Source organism: Nematolebias whitei, chromosome 9, assembly GCF_014905685.2.
Source record: "Nematolebias whitei isolate Nwh7 chromosome 9, NemWhi1, whole genome shotgun sequence".
Classification (NCBI taxonomy): Eukaryota; Metazoa; Chordata; class Actinopteri; order Cyprinodontiformes; family Rivulidae; genus Nematolebias; species Nematolebias whitei.
In genome coordinates this window covers 42,862,782-42,882,326 of record NC_056506.1, presented here as the reverse complement: position 1 = coordinate 42,882,326, position 19,545 = coordinate 42,862,782, and the positions used below count along the sequence as shown (strand labels likewise).

The 19,545-nt window shown below is 39.2% G+C and overlaps 1 protein-coding gene across 1 annotated transcript in view; it reads right to left on the bottom strand.

Annotated features, from left to right (window-relative positions):
* The window catches only part of LOC119414282 (receptor-type tyrosine-protein phosphatase mu), a 203,234-nt gene that overhangs the window by 65,263 nt on the left and 118,426 nt on the right, over positions 1-19,545 (bottom strand). The window contains exons 16-17 of the mRNA XM_037681376.1: positions 19,295-19,324; positions 1,994-2,241 (exon numbers count right to left, since the gene is read on the bottom strand). Coding sequence (XP_037537304.1) covers positions 1,994-2,241; positions 19,295-19,324 — 278 coding nt within the window. The remainder of the gene's footprint in view (positions 1-1,993; positions 2,242-19,294; positions 19,325-19,545) is intronic.

Below are 19,545 nucleotides of genomic sequence, written 5' to 3'. Positions count from 1 at the left end.
GGTAAAGATGGATGAATGGATGGTAATATGGGCCCTTCAGTGCTTATGCTTATAATGCGTATTAAAAAAAAAATCAATTTGTAGCCAATTTAAAATCAGATATTTAAGCAAAAGGGTTCATTATATAATTTGTGTTTATAAGTGTAGAACAGAACACAATCACAAAATGTATGTGGGCATAAAAATTGTAATAAATTAGTCCCTGGATTGTCATTGTTCCATACAGCATCAACACAGCTGCCAAGCCAAGTGGTGTACGGGTGATGAGAGTCAGTTTGTTCAGGAAAGAATCCGTCATTCAGGATATTTGGAGCTGGATTGACATTCCTGACAGAAACGAAAGGTCAGAGAGGGCTTTACAGCAGCAGGCAGTGTCAGAAATGATGCGTTTAAATCGACAGAGGGCTGGATTTAAACATTAACAGACGGTTAATCAAGGTCAGAGCATCTTTGGGGGCTCAGCTCCTAGAGGGGTGCAGAGACAGAGGCTGCTGTGGATTTTTAATCTGGCTGGGATTACAGCAGGTCAAGCTCTGGGTGCCATTTTAGCTCGACAAAGTATTGAGTTTAACCTGGGACAGAGAAAATTAATAGATTTGTGGCAAGTGAGCAAATCTAGTGTGCTTCTTTAATGACTTACGCAGCGTGGCGCTGAGTTGACGACCTCATGGCAGACATCTCGGCCCTTTAATGTTTACTGATAAGCTTTGAGGTCTGGTTTGGGATTTCAGGATGTCTTGATTATTGATCCACTCACATCAGTCTGTTAATAAGTTTTACCACAACAGCTGAACACAGTTATAGTGGAGGAATTGCTTAGAATAAACCAGAGCGTTAAGTCTGAAAGCATTTTGACGAATAAATAATTAAAAGGGAATATTTAAAACAGTTTTTGAGAGCTTGTGAGGCAGAATGAAGCCAATGAGAAAAATAAAAGAAAATCTAATATTCTTTAAATCTTTGAAATAAAATTAAAAACCCAGTTTTTGTTTTAGAATAAAAAAACAGTTCATTTTTTGACTTAAACTCTTTCTTTAAAGCAGCGCAATTAAAGACGAATCGTTCGCGCAGGCTGATAAAAGTCTGACACAGAACAAAAATAAATCAAAAACAAAAGAGATGTTTTGGCGGTTCTTCATTAAAAATACATCGTAAGCAGTAATTTATTCAGCTAGATGTGATAATTGATAGAAAATGAAAAGAAAACTGAAGGTTAATGAGCAGAAGTTACACTCACTGGCCTCACTATTTTTCACGCTCGTTTCACAGTAAATTTTTCTTTTAATTTGTTCTGGAATTTACTTTAATTCCAGCTCATTATTTATTGCCCTTAATGATGTTTTTTCTTGAGATTTATTTCCCACATTTAAGTTTGGGTATTTTTAAACTAGTAGTTCAACAACTTTGTATGGAAGCAGAGAGAAAGCATTTTTAAGACATTATCTGAACACAATTAGCTATTCATGAAATTATTTCGAGATAACAAAGCTCCTTTTAAGAAAAACAGAATAATAATTTGAGTTATTTCACTCTAGAAATGTTTAGTTTCAGTGTTTTTCTAAATCACATTGAAAACAAAGCTGTTGTTTTTTTCAGTTAAGAGATCAAGATAAAGTTTGAACATGATTTAAGATGAATATGTCACATTAAAGTCCCTCCACTGAAGAGAGTTAACATATGCGTTTAAATTATTATAAATCATCGTGACACTGACGCTAAATATAGAAATTGAGTGGAACAAAGAAATTATAAACTTCTCGCAGTCATGAGACAACAAAGCTGTCATCAAGAGAAGAAACGTCTAATTTCTCCAGATAACGGAATAAAATAATTTATCTTGAGTTAATGATCGACTGATGATCTCAAGAAAATCAGATCCAATTTAAAATCTGCAGACCTCAGCTTCCGTAATCTGGTGTAATCTAATTTATTTATGTTCCCCCAGCAGGTCATGCGTGTGACATCGTGATGATGGAGGCGGTGGCCACCTTACCTCGCCCGTTGACGGTGAGGGTGCACTCGCTGCGGCCGTTGAGCGTGAGCGCGCACTCGCTGCGCGTGTTCAACGTCAGCGCGCACTCGCTGCGTGTGTTCAGCGTGTGGTTGTGCGTGTCCATGAAGGACAGCGCCTCGTCACAGTTGGTCCCCTGCTCCGTGTAGCTCTTGTCCATGGAGTTGACCATCACCGTCATCTCTTGGCGGGTGCTGTTCAGCGTCTCTTTGCGCTTCTTGGCCAATTTCCTTGACGGCGGAGGGGGTTAGGGGAAATAAAAACAATCAGTCAGACAAAAAACAGCAATGATGATCCTAAAATGGATCTGATAAGAAACCGGCAGCGATGACTCATCGATGCAACGAGATAGCAGAGCTAATGTTGCCCAGGCTGTTATCACATCAGGTTTTATTAGGCAGCAGAAGAAAAAAATCCTGGAGAAGGAAGGAAAAGGTGCGACACCATAACCCAAATACATCAGTGGTCTTATAGTAATTTAAAGGAGGAGCTTTAGAGTTGTGGACACTGAACTGAAACAGTCAACCGGCTCTTACTGGCCTACTTTAGGTTGATGTGTTGGCCCCATCCAACACCAGTAAATGTTGGTATTCACACTAAACACATGTACACAAATCCACACAGAGGCACACTATACGAAAACTGACTTTTCTTTTGCTAAAGTCCCTTTTTTTCCAGCATAAAAAATACAAATTGGATTCAAGACTGTACCAGGCTCAAGTTGTACATTTAATACTTGAGTATTGTAGAAGATTAAATTTATAGTCTGGACCTTTTTGTTTATTTTCGCATGCACTGTTTTAAAACAACAAACTTTTTCTGTTTTGCCTCCAGACTCTCAGACAATTGCTTTGATTGATTTTTAAATTCTCTTCTAGTATTCTTACACAAAGAACCTTTCATTGATTTCTCAGACCGCATGCTGTGAGGCACAAAAACGTTTTTTTCGTCCATAATTTTGACCTTAATGAAAGTACGTTTTCTCTATAAACAAGTGACTTTAGTCTTATTAAATTTAGTAGATAAATATATAGTAATGAATGAGGCTGTAAGCTGTGTGGAATTAAAATCTACCATTTTCCCGTAATCAGAGCCTCCTGGCCTGAACTAAAGAACATGGAGTCCATAAAGCTGTTCTTTAAACCTGGTTTATGCTGCACCTGCCGCTCTGCGTCTCTCTCATGTCGTCTTGCAACAATTCTCACCTCACAGTACAAAGTTGTGTTGGGATATTTGTATGTTTTTGATCTGTGGTGCACATTTCAGTTTTTGTAACTTGATGCACATGCACGAGTCTCACGTTGTGAAACAGCATGCCAGAATTTTTAAGCGTATTTGTTTCTACAGGCATCCATACAACTGAAAAAAAAAAAAGCCAAGAAGATACAGTCACTGCAGACATTATACAAACGTCACAAACTTCTGAGATATGATGACGCTTTGTGGTCATGTTTGGGTTTTTTTGTGTGTGTATGAAGAACCTTTTTCCTTTTCTCATGTTGCATTTTTTGTGGTGATCCCAATTGTTTAAGAGGAAAACTGTAGTGACTGCCACACATCTAAAGCTCAAATACTAATGGTAACTGTTATCTTGACGTTACAATTTGCTCAAGCCACAAGTCGATCACTACTACAGTCGTTCCTTGCACTGTGTTCCAATGTAAACAATAGTCTAAAACCCTATTTGCATGTAAACCATCTCTGGGAAAAATAACCTTTTTTCTGATAAATACAGCAGTCCCTCTCTACTTCACAGTTAATTATCGTGGACTCGCTCTATCGTGGTTTTTCAAAGTAAGATTGGACATGACACACAATTGGCTGATTGATGGATGAGCCGCGCAATCGGCATGGATTTTTTTTTATTTAAAATAAATTATTTAAAGTTATTTAGCACCTGCTGCACATGCAGCCCACAGCTCCAGAGCTCCCTCTTGCAGCTGATCAGCTGATCTCTGCTCTGCTGTGGAGAAGTGGGCGTGGCCGAGAGCAGCCAAGGCAGAGAGCAGAAATCATGACAGTCTGTGCTCTTTTAGAGCGTTTAGAGTTTAGAAATATTGTTAACCCTCTCTTATGTTCATCAGTTCGGTTCGGCTATAATTCACAGACTTAAGGCGAGCAGAGTCGGGCATGGAGTCGATTCCAAAACCATCAAAAACTGGGATTTCATCAGGAGCCTGTGAAGCTGCTGCCCAGCTGACTGTGGCCATCTTGGCATAAATGCATCTACTACTGAATGCATTTTGGAGTTAACATAATTTAAGATGGAAACCACAGTCAATTGATTTTAGATAAAACAAGAAGAGCTAAATTTCGGTCAAGTTTAAAGATGTGCTAAAATATGTTGTGGCTGTAGCTGAGAGTCTGTAGCACAGTCTGAGCTAACACACACAGTGTCCCATAACTTTAACCAAATGGTTTCATCGCCATCATTTCTCAATATGAGATCATCTTAGTCGAAAAGTGCTGGGAAAAATGGATTCCTGTATGGGTGACGAACTGAGTTAACAAAAGGAGCCAAAACTGGGAAACTTTGTCTGAGCCACAGGCCACTTTCAGCTGATACATTAACTCGAGTCACCTGTAGTAAGTGCTGTGTGTTGTCATCATTGTAAGTTCCCATACAATGGCAAAACAAGTTCTCTGCATTTAACCCATCACACTGGGATACACCCTGATGGAGCAGTGGACAGCTATGTAAGATTCCTGGGGTGCAATTAGGGATTGGGAGTCCTGCTCAGAAACACCACGACATGTGGGAATGGCTGGGGATCGAACCTGGGACTTTAAGGTCCCAAGTTGGCTGCCCTCCCTCTAACCCATCTCGGCCCCACATACATAGCTGGTTGCAGGTTCATCAAGAAGAGTTTGATCTGTCTCATCTGACGTTCTATTGCTCTTTCCACATCAGAATCAATAATGAAAGAATGATCCGACATTCATTCTGGTTTCAAAGTTAGCCAGCTGGCAAGGGAAGTCTATACTAAATGATGTATTTATCAGTTTTTTTTAAAAGGAAAAAAAAAAAAGAGGAAATATTTTACATTTAAATGATCATCTTGGGGGACCAATTCAATTCAATTCAATTCAAAAATACTTTATTCATCCCAAAGCGAAATTAAGTGTTGTCATAGCTCATCATCCTGGTTACAATAAAGAGTTGTTAGATGCTGATAGCTGTGGGCAGGAAGGATCTCCTGCAGTAAATCCGAAGAAATGGCCTCAGATACCGATCCGTACACCCGGATCCAGCTTGCTGTCAGATCCAGTGTGCCACTCGGTTGCACTGGGCAGCAGGACTGCCCGAATGTGGGCAGAATTCCTCCCTGAGCAGTGGCCACTCCTCCCAGCAGTCTGCTGAGCTCATCGTCACCATGGACAGACAGCTGAAGTTGCCGGGGGATGATCCTGGTCCTCCTGTTGTCACAAGTCGAGTTTCCCACCAGCTCCAGGATCTTGGCGGTCAGGTACTCGAGCACCACCACCAGGTTGATGAGAATTCATCCACGGCTCCTCCTTTTCAACCAGATTTGGCTCACAGGAATGTCAAGCCTTTAATAGGTCACACTTGACCTTTAGCATCCTAGAGGTAGGTACTCACATTAAATAATTTTCTGCTGTCATTAATTCCTGCATTAAATTGTCACCCTGAAGAGTTAACTCTCGTATAGGTTTTTTATGCATCACAGAAGAAAAGCAAACAGCTTGAGCACTGCAGCAGTAACCATATCTAACGCCTGTCGCTGCTCTGTAGCTGGAGGGGAGTGAGCGGTGTAAAAATTAACTATGGCAACCCTCACACTGATTCTCGCACTTTGTTGCTCTCTGTGTGACCCCTCCACCATCCTTCCCCTCCACCCTCCTTTTCCTATTTGAATTGAAGTCTCTCTGGCGGACAACTGCTGTCTAATGATGCTCTCCTGCTGCTTTGTTTTCGCAAATCTCCCCTGTTTATTCAATTTTGTCACCGTCTCATGCCATATGGCAACAGGCTCCCGCTGCCTTAAAACAGTCATTTGCTCCGAAGGCCACGACGTGAAGCTAATAGTGGATCCATTCTTCAGAAAGGAGAGTGACAAAGTAGTGACATTTTTCCTACGCCGAACATCCTTCTTTTATTTGGTTAACTTTAATCTGCAATTAGAGCAGGGGACAAAATGGCAATCTTGTCGCTCCTTTTTTTTATTTTTTCTCATTATAGCTTCATAAAGTAGTAAGGAGCAACGAGGGGGAGAATCGTGCACACCCCAGGCGACATTAGGACTGATTCAGCACTGTGTGCGCTCACCGAGAAGACTATTAGGGACAACAAGAAGCCAGGTTTTAAAAACTGTACCACTGTTCTTATTTCTGAATGCGCAAAACAACTTGGGTTTCGTCTTTCCTGGCCGGTGCAGCAGCTGAAGCGAGAGCGTTGAAGATAAATGAGGCTACGCACACACCAGTGCCAAAATGAGGGAAAGCGCCAGCGATCCTGGGATGTTTGTAAGGCGCTGTGGGTGTTAGATGAAGATTAATTGGCATGCTATTCTCTCCTCATTTGTGAAAGTGGAAAAAAAAAAATCAATGATAGAGGACTATAATACAGAGTCTGATGTGCTGAGAGAGATGGAAATGGGAAGCGTACGGTGGATTGTTGTAGATGTTGATGAATGAGGCCATTGGTGATATCCCCAGATTGTTTTTGAAAAGCAGCTGAAAGATTTAAAGACATTTATAGCATCATGCTCAACAATAAAGTCAGGAATTTCTGACTGGATAAATTTAATTTTATTGAGGCTATGAGACAGACAAAAGGTACTGGTGTTTATGAAAGTTAAGACTTCAGGTATAATTTTGCAATGAGATCAAACTGTCTGTTAGCAAAATATCTGATGAATTTCTGAATATTTTTTTATAAAACTTAACTTTGTTTTTCTTTTTTCAGCTACTCCCTTCCTTAGGAGTCGCTACATCGAACTAACTCACATGAGGACTTGGCAACTGTTTTAACGTCGGATGCCCTTCCTGACACAACCACTGACCACCGAGCTCCCTCTGTGTGGAGCAGAGAGCTGCCATCTATGGGGCGGCTGTGGATGAGTGGTTAGAGCAGTCGTCCTCCAATGTGAGAGTTGGGGGTTCGATTCCACCAGCAGTCACATGCCGAAGTGTCCCTGGGCAAGACACTGAACCCCTCTTTGCCTCTGATGTGTGTCCCTTTAGGTGTATGAATGTGATAAAGCACTGATTAATCTATACAGATTCAGATTAGCTTTGTAGAGATCTAGTAGAGTGCTGTATGAATGGATAAATAAGGGCACAGAAAGGTGCTATATAAGTACAATCCATTTACCATTGATCTAGGGTGCCCAGAGGAGAAGATGATGGGGTTAAGGGCCTTGCTCAAGGGTACAGAGTGGGGCAAATGAGGGTGGAGACCGGAGTGGGTGCTTCAACTTTCCCACCCACATTTTGATGTTGCCAATCCAGGGGATCAAACCGGCGACCTTCGCAATCCCAAGTTCACCTTCTCTAACCTTTGTGCCACCACTCCCCATTTAAATAAAACTTAATATTTATAATTGGGTTGACATTAATAACTGATTAACTTTTGGATTCTACCCAATTCAAGATATGTAGCTGCCACAGCCAACTGGCCGTATAAAACACATAAAAGGCTATACCTGTTAATATTAAGGATGCTGAGCTATAAATTGGTGTTGCAGTTGCTGAGCATCATCCTCAACACATACTTTGAGGGCAACACATCACATGACAACTTTGCCATTAACTGTTCGAGTTAATTTAATGGTCTGTTAGCAAAACATCTCATGGCCTACAGGACAGATATGAATAAAACTCTCAGAAAGTACTCTAATTCAATGGTTCCCAACCCTGGTCCTTGAGGAACACCATGCTGCATGCTTTAGTTGTTTCCCTGCTTTGACACATCTGATTTAAATGAATGGGTGATTAACAGGTTTTTGCAGAACGTGAGGACGTCATTAAATCACTGAATCAGGTGTGGTGGAGCAAGAAAACAACTAAAACATGCAGGATGGTGTTCCTCAAGGACCAGGGTTGGGAACCTATTGTCTTCTAGCATCAATCCAACTCAAGATTGCCGCCACAGTTAATCAACCTTACCCTACACAAAAATGGTTGTACTGCAGTGAATTTTACAGATATTGAGCTAACAATCAGTGCAGAAGTCTCCAAGAATCAATGAAAACATTCTCCAGTCACCAGCAGATCACAAAATAAACTGAAAAAAAAAATAAAAATCACACAAGATTCCACATAAAGTCATTTTAAAAGATTGGCCAAAATGGTAATGACTGATGTTGATGGTATTTTTCAGCATATATAATATCTTAGTCTCAAACTCTCCCATGAAAGGTAGCATGCGATTATGCATTCCTTCAAGGAATGCTAGGCCTTTCATTAGAAACTGTTGCGGTACACAACAGGCTTGGCACATTTAGGAGCTCCTAACTCAGTGAGTTCAGCAACAAAAAAAGGAAGCAGCACAGACTTCATGGCAGAACGGCAGAATGTGTCAACGCCGCTGCGGCTTTCTAAAAGAACAGCTTCAAAACCTCAAACTCAGCATGGCAGGTGTTGTTTCAGCATCAGAACAGAGGAAAACTTTGTGACGTTGTGGCAAAGAAGGCATCATTAAACGATCCTCGCACATCACTGGAACATGTTTGTTTTAGCTGACTGACATCCAGCTGGGAGGGGCAACAGAAACGTCTTTGATTAACCCAGTGGGGGCATTTTAGTGGCTGTTTCGACTGTGCAGGTTCTCAACCCTCCATATGTTCAGCATTTATGTGTTATCATTCTAACTAAGGTTTAAACGCACAGCCCTGGAAGATATTAGAGATTTTGTTGATATGTGCGGTGACACTGATGGAACATTCTCCATGTTTTATGTAACGAAAGGCAAATACGCAATACACTTTGTATGAGTTCTACTTTCATTTTAAATGTTTTCTGTGCATTCCTGCTAGCAACAAATAAATCCAATTACATATTGCATCCCCACCTCAGTTCTTCTGTTGGTGGAGAACATTTATAAATGTGCTGTTTGATGCATGTGCAGTCTACAAGAACTGAAAGCAATCCTGAATACGGTCTCATGTATTTTGATGCAACAACCTGTGACGGGCTCATCCTCTGTTATAATCATTCTTTGAGGCACTGAGTTAAATGTGTTATGCACATTTAAGTTATTTACTCCAGCAATAACAATAGTAATTAAAAATGCCACATAACTAGCACTAATGTTTAACATATTCAAAACAATGTTGAACCTTTATTTTTAATTAAACATGCACCTACATTTAGAGTTTTCCTATAATGTCATTACAAACGTCATAAATGTTAAACATAGGGTTATCTTTTAACTTTGACTTACCGTATATTTCGGCCTAAAAGTTGTGGGTTTTTGCATAATTTGCATGCCCTGCAACTTTTATGCTGAAGCAACGTATTTTTGGAACCCCCCCCCCCCCATATTTATAAACCAATTTTTGGCTGAGATATGACTGTTTTCATTGATTCTGACTGAAAATATTGAACACTACCATTTTCAGCTGCTAGATGGCACTCGAGCAGTATGGCATGTCGTTGTGTCATGTAATAGGCAAAAAGTGACTATTAATGACACAACCGGCTTGCTATATAGAGCCACCTTCATCCAGCTTGCCTGGAGCAACTGTCAAATCAGCTTCATTTCACTGCGCCGCCCTGGCAAAATGTAGCTAATTTTACCATTGAAGTGCCTTTATTAAGTAAAAGTTCAACTGAGACACACATTTACTACAATGTTGAGCAAACACATACTTGTTTTAGGTGCTTATCTTGTTAAATTACGAAGAAATGCACAGCGAGTCGTCCTCTAAGCGTTCCTGTTTCTGCTTTTGAAAATGCAGCTGATTTGGGCGTCAAAGTGCATTTATTAAGTAAAAGTTAGACTGAGACATATCTTTGCTATAATTTCAAGCAAACAAATTATTGTTTTTAAAATTTGTTAAAATCCTCCCGTACACGCTCCCACGGCTGCCATTTGGCAGCCAATCGATTTTTGGCACAACACCGGCCCACATTTCCGTGTTCGGCCCACATTTCCGGGTTGTCAGCGGTGACGCATAATAGATACGACGTATATGACGAAGCGACGTATTTAAGATTTTTCCACCTTATTAGACATATTTGGAGTGATGGGACTTATACGGCGGTGTGACGTGTACGGCGAAAAATACGGTACCGTTATTGCACTATGTCTAATAAAATAATTAAATGATCATTCTTTTCCTCAAACCAGTTTCTTTTTCAAATTTTAACTTCAACAAAAGCTCACAAAAGCCACATTTATTGACATCTTCACTCACTTGACACCATTTGGCGTTTTTCGTCTATATTTTAGATAGAATATTTTTTATGTGATATGCTGCCTTACAGTCTGCCCATTTAAACCAGATCCTTCTTGCGTGACATCCCCTCAGCCTGCTCGAGGTGCTCTTCCTCTCCCCTCTTCCTCATCAACATTCAGAGCTTGTAGGTACAACACTCTGCAAGGCTTGTACCAATTAATGGGATTCTTGCTGCATGTTCGACTTGTAAAGTTTAATGAAGGTATTTGCCCCGAGCACTTTGTCTTAAACATCGTACGTTTAGTACAATCCTCCTGCCTGACACCGAGCGCAACCCAACAATTATCAAAAACGACATTAACAGAAAAGAGAAGACAAAATTATCCACGTGTCTAACCTTTATTTCCCAATAAAAGAAGAAACCAATTACCCATGAAAGTTTATTAAAAAATGCATTCATTGTCTGATTTTACTGATTTTTTACCATATAGTAGAAGTAAAAGAATGTACTTTTACCTTATGAACAATTTAATAAATGCATATCATAAGGTATTTACCTTCCAGGCGTAGGAATGAACGTATCGTTTTTAAATAAGCTGAAATAATGAAGCTTTACACACGGTGCCTTGCATCTATTTTTAGATTAAATTCATTACTTGACCTTTAATGCAAGCCTAAATCAGTTATTTTACTTTAGCATAATTGTTGCCATGATATCATATGATCTGTTTAGAAAAAATGATGTGAAACTGTATTGTGTTAGCATTTAAGCAGGTCTGTTAGCAAATAACTTATGTATGTATGTATGTTTTATTCATTCATTTCATTTCATCCAAACAACAAATATAATACAATTTAAAGAAAATAAAAAAGATATACAATCACAGAAATAAAATGAAAGGCAGCAGAAGAAGAATGGTTCTTATAATATCTGCCCCTTGTCCCCAAAATATATTCCAAACAAAATTACTATATAAAAGCAAGATGAATTAATAAAAAAATAAAAAAATAAATAAAATAAACTCATGAACAACTAACTAGAATTTATTGAAAATTTCAGAAGGTACTCAATATGTGCACATCTACAAATGACAATTTTTTTTAGGTCAACCTAAATCAAGATGGCTCCCATAGCCAACTAACTTTCAGAAAAATCAATAAAGAAAAGAAAGATATCTATAACAGCCATTATAGAGATAATGAGCTAAAACTTGGTGTGGTTGTAGCTGAGGGGGTCACACTTAATTCATACTCCGAGAACCAACACATCTCACGAGATTTTGCTTAAGACTGCATCATTTCCAAGTTTTGACCAAAACTACTGGAACTAAAACAGTTTCTTCTCAGCATGAGATGAATTTCAGTTTAATTTTAAGCCTTTAATGTTTTAAACTTGCTGACGTAATCTGTCAGCAATAACCTGCATCCTGTTTTAGTTTAAACCTCTTTGAGGCACTTGTATTGTTGGTGCAAGTCCAACAATGTAAAAAAAAAAAAAATTGAAGTTAAACTATCAAACCTGACTTACTTTGAAAGTAAGAAGGGCTAATGGTCGTATTTGATAGGTGATTGTCTCACAGGGTTGCTTTAATAACAACTAGAGGAATTGCATTGTCGCAGAAAATGCAGAGTGAATGCTTATTGCTGAAAAACAGCTGAAATAACCTGAAAACATGCCGACATGTAGCTGAAATGGCAGAAAAAAACCTAAGTTAGCAGAAGAAAGCAGAAAGAAGACATTTTTGCTGAATTAAGTTTAAATAAACAGAAATGAGCCCCCAAATCAGGAAATTCGATTAAAAAACGCTGAAATAAAAAAAGGTTAATAGTAGCTAAAAAAGCAGAAGGAAACTTAAATTACAAAAAGGACTTGGAGAGAGCACAATAGTGCCCAATTAGGATGAAAGAAGCAGAAATTAGCAAAGAAACAGCTGAAAAGTAGCTAAAACTGCAGAAAAAAGCTTAAAATAGCAGAAGGAAGTGGAGAGTTAATTTTTGCTGAATTAGGCTGACATGTCTTTAAATGAGTGCAAAAAATGTGGAATTAGTTGAAAGTGCTAAAATTAGTACAAAACAGCTAAATAGTAGCTGAAATAGCAGAAATAGCTGAAATGCATAAATTAGCTGAAAGGAGCATAACAAGCTGAAATTAGTAGAAAGAAGCTTGAAAAAGTACAAAAACGTTGGAGTTAGCAGAAAGAATCAAAGAAGCATCAAACAGCTAAAAATACAAAACAGCTGAAATTAGCAGAGAGTAGCTTAAAATTTTTTAAATTTGCACAATGGAGCTGAAAGAAGCTGAACCAGAACAAAATGTGAAAGGAGCAGTAAAAGGTTGTAAACAGGTCTAAAGATCTGAAGGATGTAAAATGAGATAAATTCATTTTCTATTAGAAAAAAGTTGCAGAAAAGGCTAAATATTTCAAAAAGCTAAAGCTGCACAATACCAAAAGTCATATCACCCTTCTCCTGAATGAGCTGAAAGTTTTGATTTATGATTTGTTGAAATAGAACAAAAATTTGGAACGAGAAAGATGCCGAAAAACATTTGGAAAACAAAATGGATCACAATAGTGTGAACGCTTCATAAGCATTCACACTATTAAAAGCATCCTCAGTAGTGAAAGAAGAAACTTTCACGTGAAAATTGACTTTTTTAAAATTTGTTAAGCAAACAGGATGTAGGATGCTTAAAAATTAAGCCTTAGCGGTACAGTTAAGTTAAAGTTTTTTTTTGAGAGAACATTTGAATTTTATCTGATAAAGAAAAAAATATTTAATTCCATTAACAGAGTCTATAATCAGATCACACACCTGGAGTTCAGAAGCTCAAGCCAAGCCAGACGTATCGGCGGGGAAGTGTCACAGTAAGTGTGTGTTTTAACTTCACTTCCCCGCTGCTTGATGGATGAATCCAGCCCTCATGAGAATAAAGACCCAATCACAACTCCTGCCTGATGCCAATTGATCTGTGCTGTCCCTCAGCAGCAGAATGCAAAGCAGCCCGTCCTGCCACCTGATTAAAAAGCGGTCATATATTTGATCACACATGTAACTGCATTCCTAATGAGCGCTCTGACTGATGTGGAGTTGGGCGCTAGACCTCACAGCCACCTCTGGCTGCACCTAAAGTGAATATTTTTTTTGCCATCTGCGGGATGTTCTCATGCCTTTGAAAGACTTTGATGAATGCAGTGAAGCATTAATGGATCTCATCAATCACAGGGGTGTTGTAGGCTCATAGCTGGCAACAAGGCTCTCATCAGAACTGCAGATAAGTTGAGACATTTAACGCCTCTGACAAGATCGTCTAAAAACGTTTTACATGGTCTGTAACTGTTCTGACTGTGTATGGAACACACTGGCTATACATTTATATTTTAAACTTAGATTATATTAAGACACTCGATGGCATACGAAATGCTCAAAATGGCTTTTGTTTTGCGGTGGTGTTTCAGGCTTAGCATAAGAACAGCTGCAGTTCTGTTTGATTGACACTCATCAAATTTAATAATAATAAATCACGAGGTGTGTAGTGCCACACACACACACAAAAAAACAATTGTAGATTCACACAAATTAGGAATAATGTCTAAATTAATTCCCAATGGAATGTGAACACAGACTGTGACAAGGTCTACTGAAATAAAAGGTTACCTATTAATGAGCACGGTGGTGTTATTCTAGAAGTAAGGTGTGTGCAGCTGGAAGGATTTTTACTGAAACTTTGTTGGTTTTGGACATTTGTTATGATGCGTAACCATGGCAACAAGGCAGTTTTCTACAACCAACAGCAGCTGATTAACATCTCAAAAAGCTCAAATAATATCTCAACTACAGCCCCAAATCTCAAATGAGTTGAAAAGGATGTCCTGTGGACGCATTCTCATCTACCTGCCAGCTGCACTCAAGTACCTGACCATTGAGATCCTGGAACTAGCAAGAAACACAGCTCATGACAGCGGAAGGACAGGATTGTCCCTCAGCACCTACAGTTGGCTGTCCGCAGCAACGAGGAGCTCGGCAAACTGCTGGGAGGAGTGGCCATCGCTCTGGGAGGAGTTCTGCCCAGCGTTCAGGCGATCCTACAGCCCGGGGGGAACCGAGAGGCCAGCCGAGTCTGGGTGGACGGATCGGACGGCATCTGCAGCCAGTTTCTTAGGATCCACTGTGGGAAGGACCTTTACAAGAGATCCTTCCTGCCAACAGCCATCAGCATCTATAACATCTCTTAATGAAACGAGGATAACGAGTTACAACAACAAATAATTTACCTTTGGGATTAATAAATAAATTAATAAATTAATAAAATAAGTTCTAGAATTGCGCCGCTCAAGGTGGCTGCATGTTGGAGCAGCTCTGTTACTTTCATTCTGAGATTTTGTTTTTAGAAACTTTAATTCCTCTTTTTCTGGATGTAAATCACATTTTTTGGATGATTGTTTCCTCTGGTATCAGATGCCGACAGCAAGCTGGATCTGGGTGGACAGATCGGTATCTGTGGCCAGATTCTTCGTATTCGCTGCAGGAGATCCTTCCTTCCCACAGCAATCAGCATCTAACAACTCTTGAATAAAACCAGGATGATGAGCTTCGACAACACTTAATTTCCCTCTGGGATTAATAAAGTATTTTTGAATTGAATTGAATTGAATTGAATTGAATAAAGTATTTTTGAATTGAATTGAATTGAATTGAATTAACATCATGGTCTGGATATTTTTAATGCAATTGGAAATGGTGTTTTAGAAAGTGTGTGGAAGTAATAAGGAACAAGTGGTACGCTGATGTCCCCCCGTCGATGAAGGAGTGAGTGTTTGTAGTTTACAGGATGAGTGTTTTTCTGGACTGAAATTCAACAGTGAATGCAAGTAAACCTTAATGTTTAAGTGGGTATGAGTTACACTGAGTTTAAGTGCAGAGATAGTTGTTTTATTTTGTCTGAAGCAGCGCATCAGTGATCCTGGTGAGTGGAGGGAGCAATTTTATCCACCACCAGGAGCAGTGGTGGAGGTAGGGGGTGGCCAATGGTGGCCAAAGTCTAAAAGGAAGTTGGCCCATTGCTTATTTTTTGTTATCCAGCTTACAAGGTTTATATATATAAATATGGTAGAGGCCATCTTGGATTTTGACCTGGCAACCCAATTTTTAAAAGGAATCTTCCTTACATCTAGATGCAGCCACAAGCCAAAATGGAAGTCAGAACCTCACCTATTGTTCTAGTTATCGCACTCATAACATTCACGGACGGGCAGACAGAGGGTATTTCCAATTCCAGCATTTCGTCCATGACAAGGGACAAAAAACCCCCAGAACATCTCATTATCATTCATCATAAAAAAGTCCACAAAATTAAAGTCAGATTTGATGCTCTTCAGAAAAATTCAGGTTCTTCATCAGGAGCCAAACATGCATTAAAGCTGGTCATTTAATAGCAATAGTTAGTGCAGGAAGCTTTTTGGAGAGTTTTTCCAAATTCCAGAGATTATATTTGTTTCTTCCATTTCAATATGAATATACCGTACTTGCTGCCGTACATGTCGCACCACCCTATAAGTTGCATCAGTCCAACTATGTCTAATAAAGTGGTAAAAAACATAAATACGTTGCTTCGCCATATAAGTTGCATCTATTATGCATCACCGCTGACCACCCAGAAATGTGGACTGATGTTGTGCCAAAAATCAATTGACTGCCAAATGACGGCCGGGGGAGCGTGCACGGGAGGTCTTTAACAAGAATTTAACCAGATTAACACTTAAAAACAACTATTTGTTTGCTCAAAATTATAGCAAAGATGTGTCTCAGCTGAACTTTTCCTTAAAAAATGGACTTTAATTGTCAAATCAGTTGCATTTCAAAAGCCGATTTGCAGAAGCGGGAGCGCGTAGAGAGACGACTCGCTGTACATTTCTTTGAAATTTAACAAGATAATCACCTAAAAACAATTCTTTATTTGCTCAGGATTATAATAAAGGTGTGTCTCATTTGAACGTTTCCTTAATAAATGCACTTTAATGGTCAAATCAGCTGCTTTTCACCTGGGCGGCACGGAGAAATGCAGCTGATTTGATGTTTGCTCCAGGAGTTCCATACGAGACAAAGGTGGCTTGGTATGGCAAGCCAAGTGTCCCATTATTAGCTACGTTTACATATTAATGAGACACTTGACTTGCCATATTAGTCGAGGGCCCTCTAGTGGCTGAAAATGGTAGTTTTCAATATTTCCCATGTCAGAATGAATGAAATAGTCAGCTCTCAGCCAAAAATTGGGTTATAAATATGAAAAAATAAAACCTAAATACGTCACTACGCTGTATAAGTCGCAGACATGTTAATTTATACAAAAAACTACAACTTATACAGTGAAAATTACGGTAAATAATTTGAACATGTCAACATGAAACCTGCTGATTTAAACAAATATGCTCTCAAATTCCACCACGAAGACACAAGTCCTTTACATTAGCTAAGAAATACCAAAGCTATACTCATAGAACATTATTAAATGTTTTGATGCATACTCAATAATCTGGGTAGATGACTAACAAGGTTGAGGCAGGTCCTCTGAAGAATCTGTGCAGAGGACCTGACTCACCTTGTTAGATTGTTAAATGTTGCACTGCTTTAGTGCTGAGGCAGTCATTGTTCCACTAAAACAGTTCCTATCTATAAATATTATTACTCTCCTTATACCATAAACTTTCATGCAATCAGAACATCACATGCCTGTGACAATAAAATAGCAAAAAACAAATAAAACAATGTATTTTTTATATATCTTTGACAGCCAGCCAATCATTTCCTACTTAGTTTGGCCATTGTGTGCACTCAGCTTTGAAGGCGCCACTGCGCTAAGTCATCGGGGCTTTGTATTCAAGACAGCTATGATCTAACATGAGTGACACGCAGAGTATTCAGAGCAGTATTATCTCCAGGTGAATCCTGAGATGTTCTTTGATGTGAGGCAGCCCCCCATTCTTTTCTCTGATCACAGTCATCTCAAGACAGATTAGTCGGCATCCATCACAAAGACCGTACGGAGGGAGCCTATGAGCTACAGCAGGGAAGGCAGAGCTGCAGAATAAGCTTCTTTACCATTAAACGGCGTGATGTGGAATTATTGGATATATTAGGAGCAGACAAAGCAGTGCTGTGGCTTTTGTTTTATAGTGCTGGAAACATTGAAATGGATCTGGCTGCAAACATCCTGTGAGCTAAAGACAACTCCACCGTCACCGTAGAGTCGATGAGATGAACGTGCAGCAAACCTACGGTGGCCGTGAGGTGTAAATGAACACTATTTGAAAAAAATAATAATAATAATAAAAAAAACAAACAGAAATACATTTGACAAAACAGAAAAATTTTTGAAAAATATGGAATTGCATTTAAAAAAATGTAATTACATTAAGTCAAAGCAGAAGTGGCCAAAGTGGAAGTGGTTGAATCAGAAGTGGCCGATTCGGAAGTGACTGGAATCACATTAGAAAAAAAAAAAACAAGATTTGAAAAAACAAAATTACATTTGAATAACGGAATTAGATTAAGCAAAACCGGAAGTGGTGGGGTTTGTTTTTAGTGTTTAAAAAAAAAAAACCTTTATTAACAACATAAAACAGAATAATGTACAGTACACAAACTAACTAGCACATGCTGTCGATTCTGTGGCCAAATCTATTTATTTATAGTTTGCAAAATCTGGGGGCTCGCATCGTGTTAGTTTTATCGTTTAATGGTTATGCGTATAATATTACTAATGCAGTACCAGTACAACTAAAATGTAAAACTAAAATGTATGTCAACAAAACTTAATTACCTTGAAGATCCTGCTGAGATTTTCCAGCATCATATCTTCTTCTTTAAACTTGAACAAAACATAGCTGTCCATTTCGACAGGCTAAAGGCTAACCTGCTAACTGTACCTTCATTGTGTGTGTACTATACATTGTTCTGTTTTATGTTGTTAGTAAAGTTAAAAAAAAACAAAAAAACATCACTTTCAGTTTTGCTTTATGTAATTCTGTTTTTTCAAATGTGATTCCAGCCACTTCCACTTTGGCCACTTCTGTTTTGGCTTAATCTAATTCTGTTTTTTCAAATTTAATTCTGTTTTTACAAATGTTGTTGTGTTTTTGAAATGCAATTCTGTTTTTTGAACTGTTGTTCATTTACACCTCACGGCCACCGTACGAACCCACTTAAAAAACATACTTTGAATTAAAAAGGGAAAGAGCAGAAAATCTGAGGTGCTGCGATGGCTGAACAAATGATGTGGGGGGGGGGGGGGGGGGGGGGAAAGAAAAATTAAAAATGATCACATGCATATAGAGTAGGTCGTGCTGAACATTTCATGCCAGAATGACTTGCGAAAATGCTTATTCCTATAGAGAATATTATAAATATTTGCACTGTATCTAAATATTTGGACTAACAAATTAAAGATCTGGACACAAGCGTGATGGACATTTCAAAATCTCTAGTTTGGACAAGTCAACAGAGATGAAACTGGAGGCAAATGAAAAATTCACACAGTAAAAACGCATCAGTTGCCTCATTGATATGTTCCCCCCTCTCTTTCTTTGCTGAAATGAACCCTACAACGATTTAGAAGTTTAGTTTACAAATTTCTTAGAAGTCTAGCAGAAATGACGTCTGCAGTGGCATTCCAGTGGCAGGTTTGTCTGCGGGGGTGTAGCTGCGCCTGTCTGCTTTCATCAGAAGTCGTGCCAATGTGACAAACAGCATGATGGTGTGGAGATGCAGTGGAGTGGCGTGTCCCATTCCTCCAGCAGAGATTACAGCTGGGCCTCTGCAATAGCTCTGGGCAGGAGGTGGATGGCATGGCTCTTTGCATGCACGGGGAAGCAGTGTGTGGGTGAGAAGCATGGCACTAACATTACACAAAGTGGTTACTTACAGGTAGTAAGTGTAGGAGTGATAGGTTCTTCTGCCGAGAGGGGTGGTGGTAGGATTTAAGCAGTGGAGGAAGGGGAGGGGATGGAATGAAAAGGAAAGAAAAAGTAAAAATATATTAATGTTTGAAAAAAGAGTCGAAATGAACAAAATCAGATATGGTGGCACACGTGGAGGTAAACTAGTGATCGTGAGGGCAAAGGTGATCGCTTGGAGTCATGTCATGCGCTTATAGTGGAGGGAGTCCAATCACGT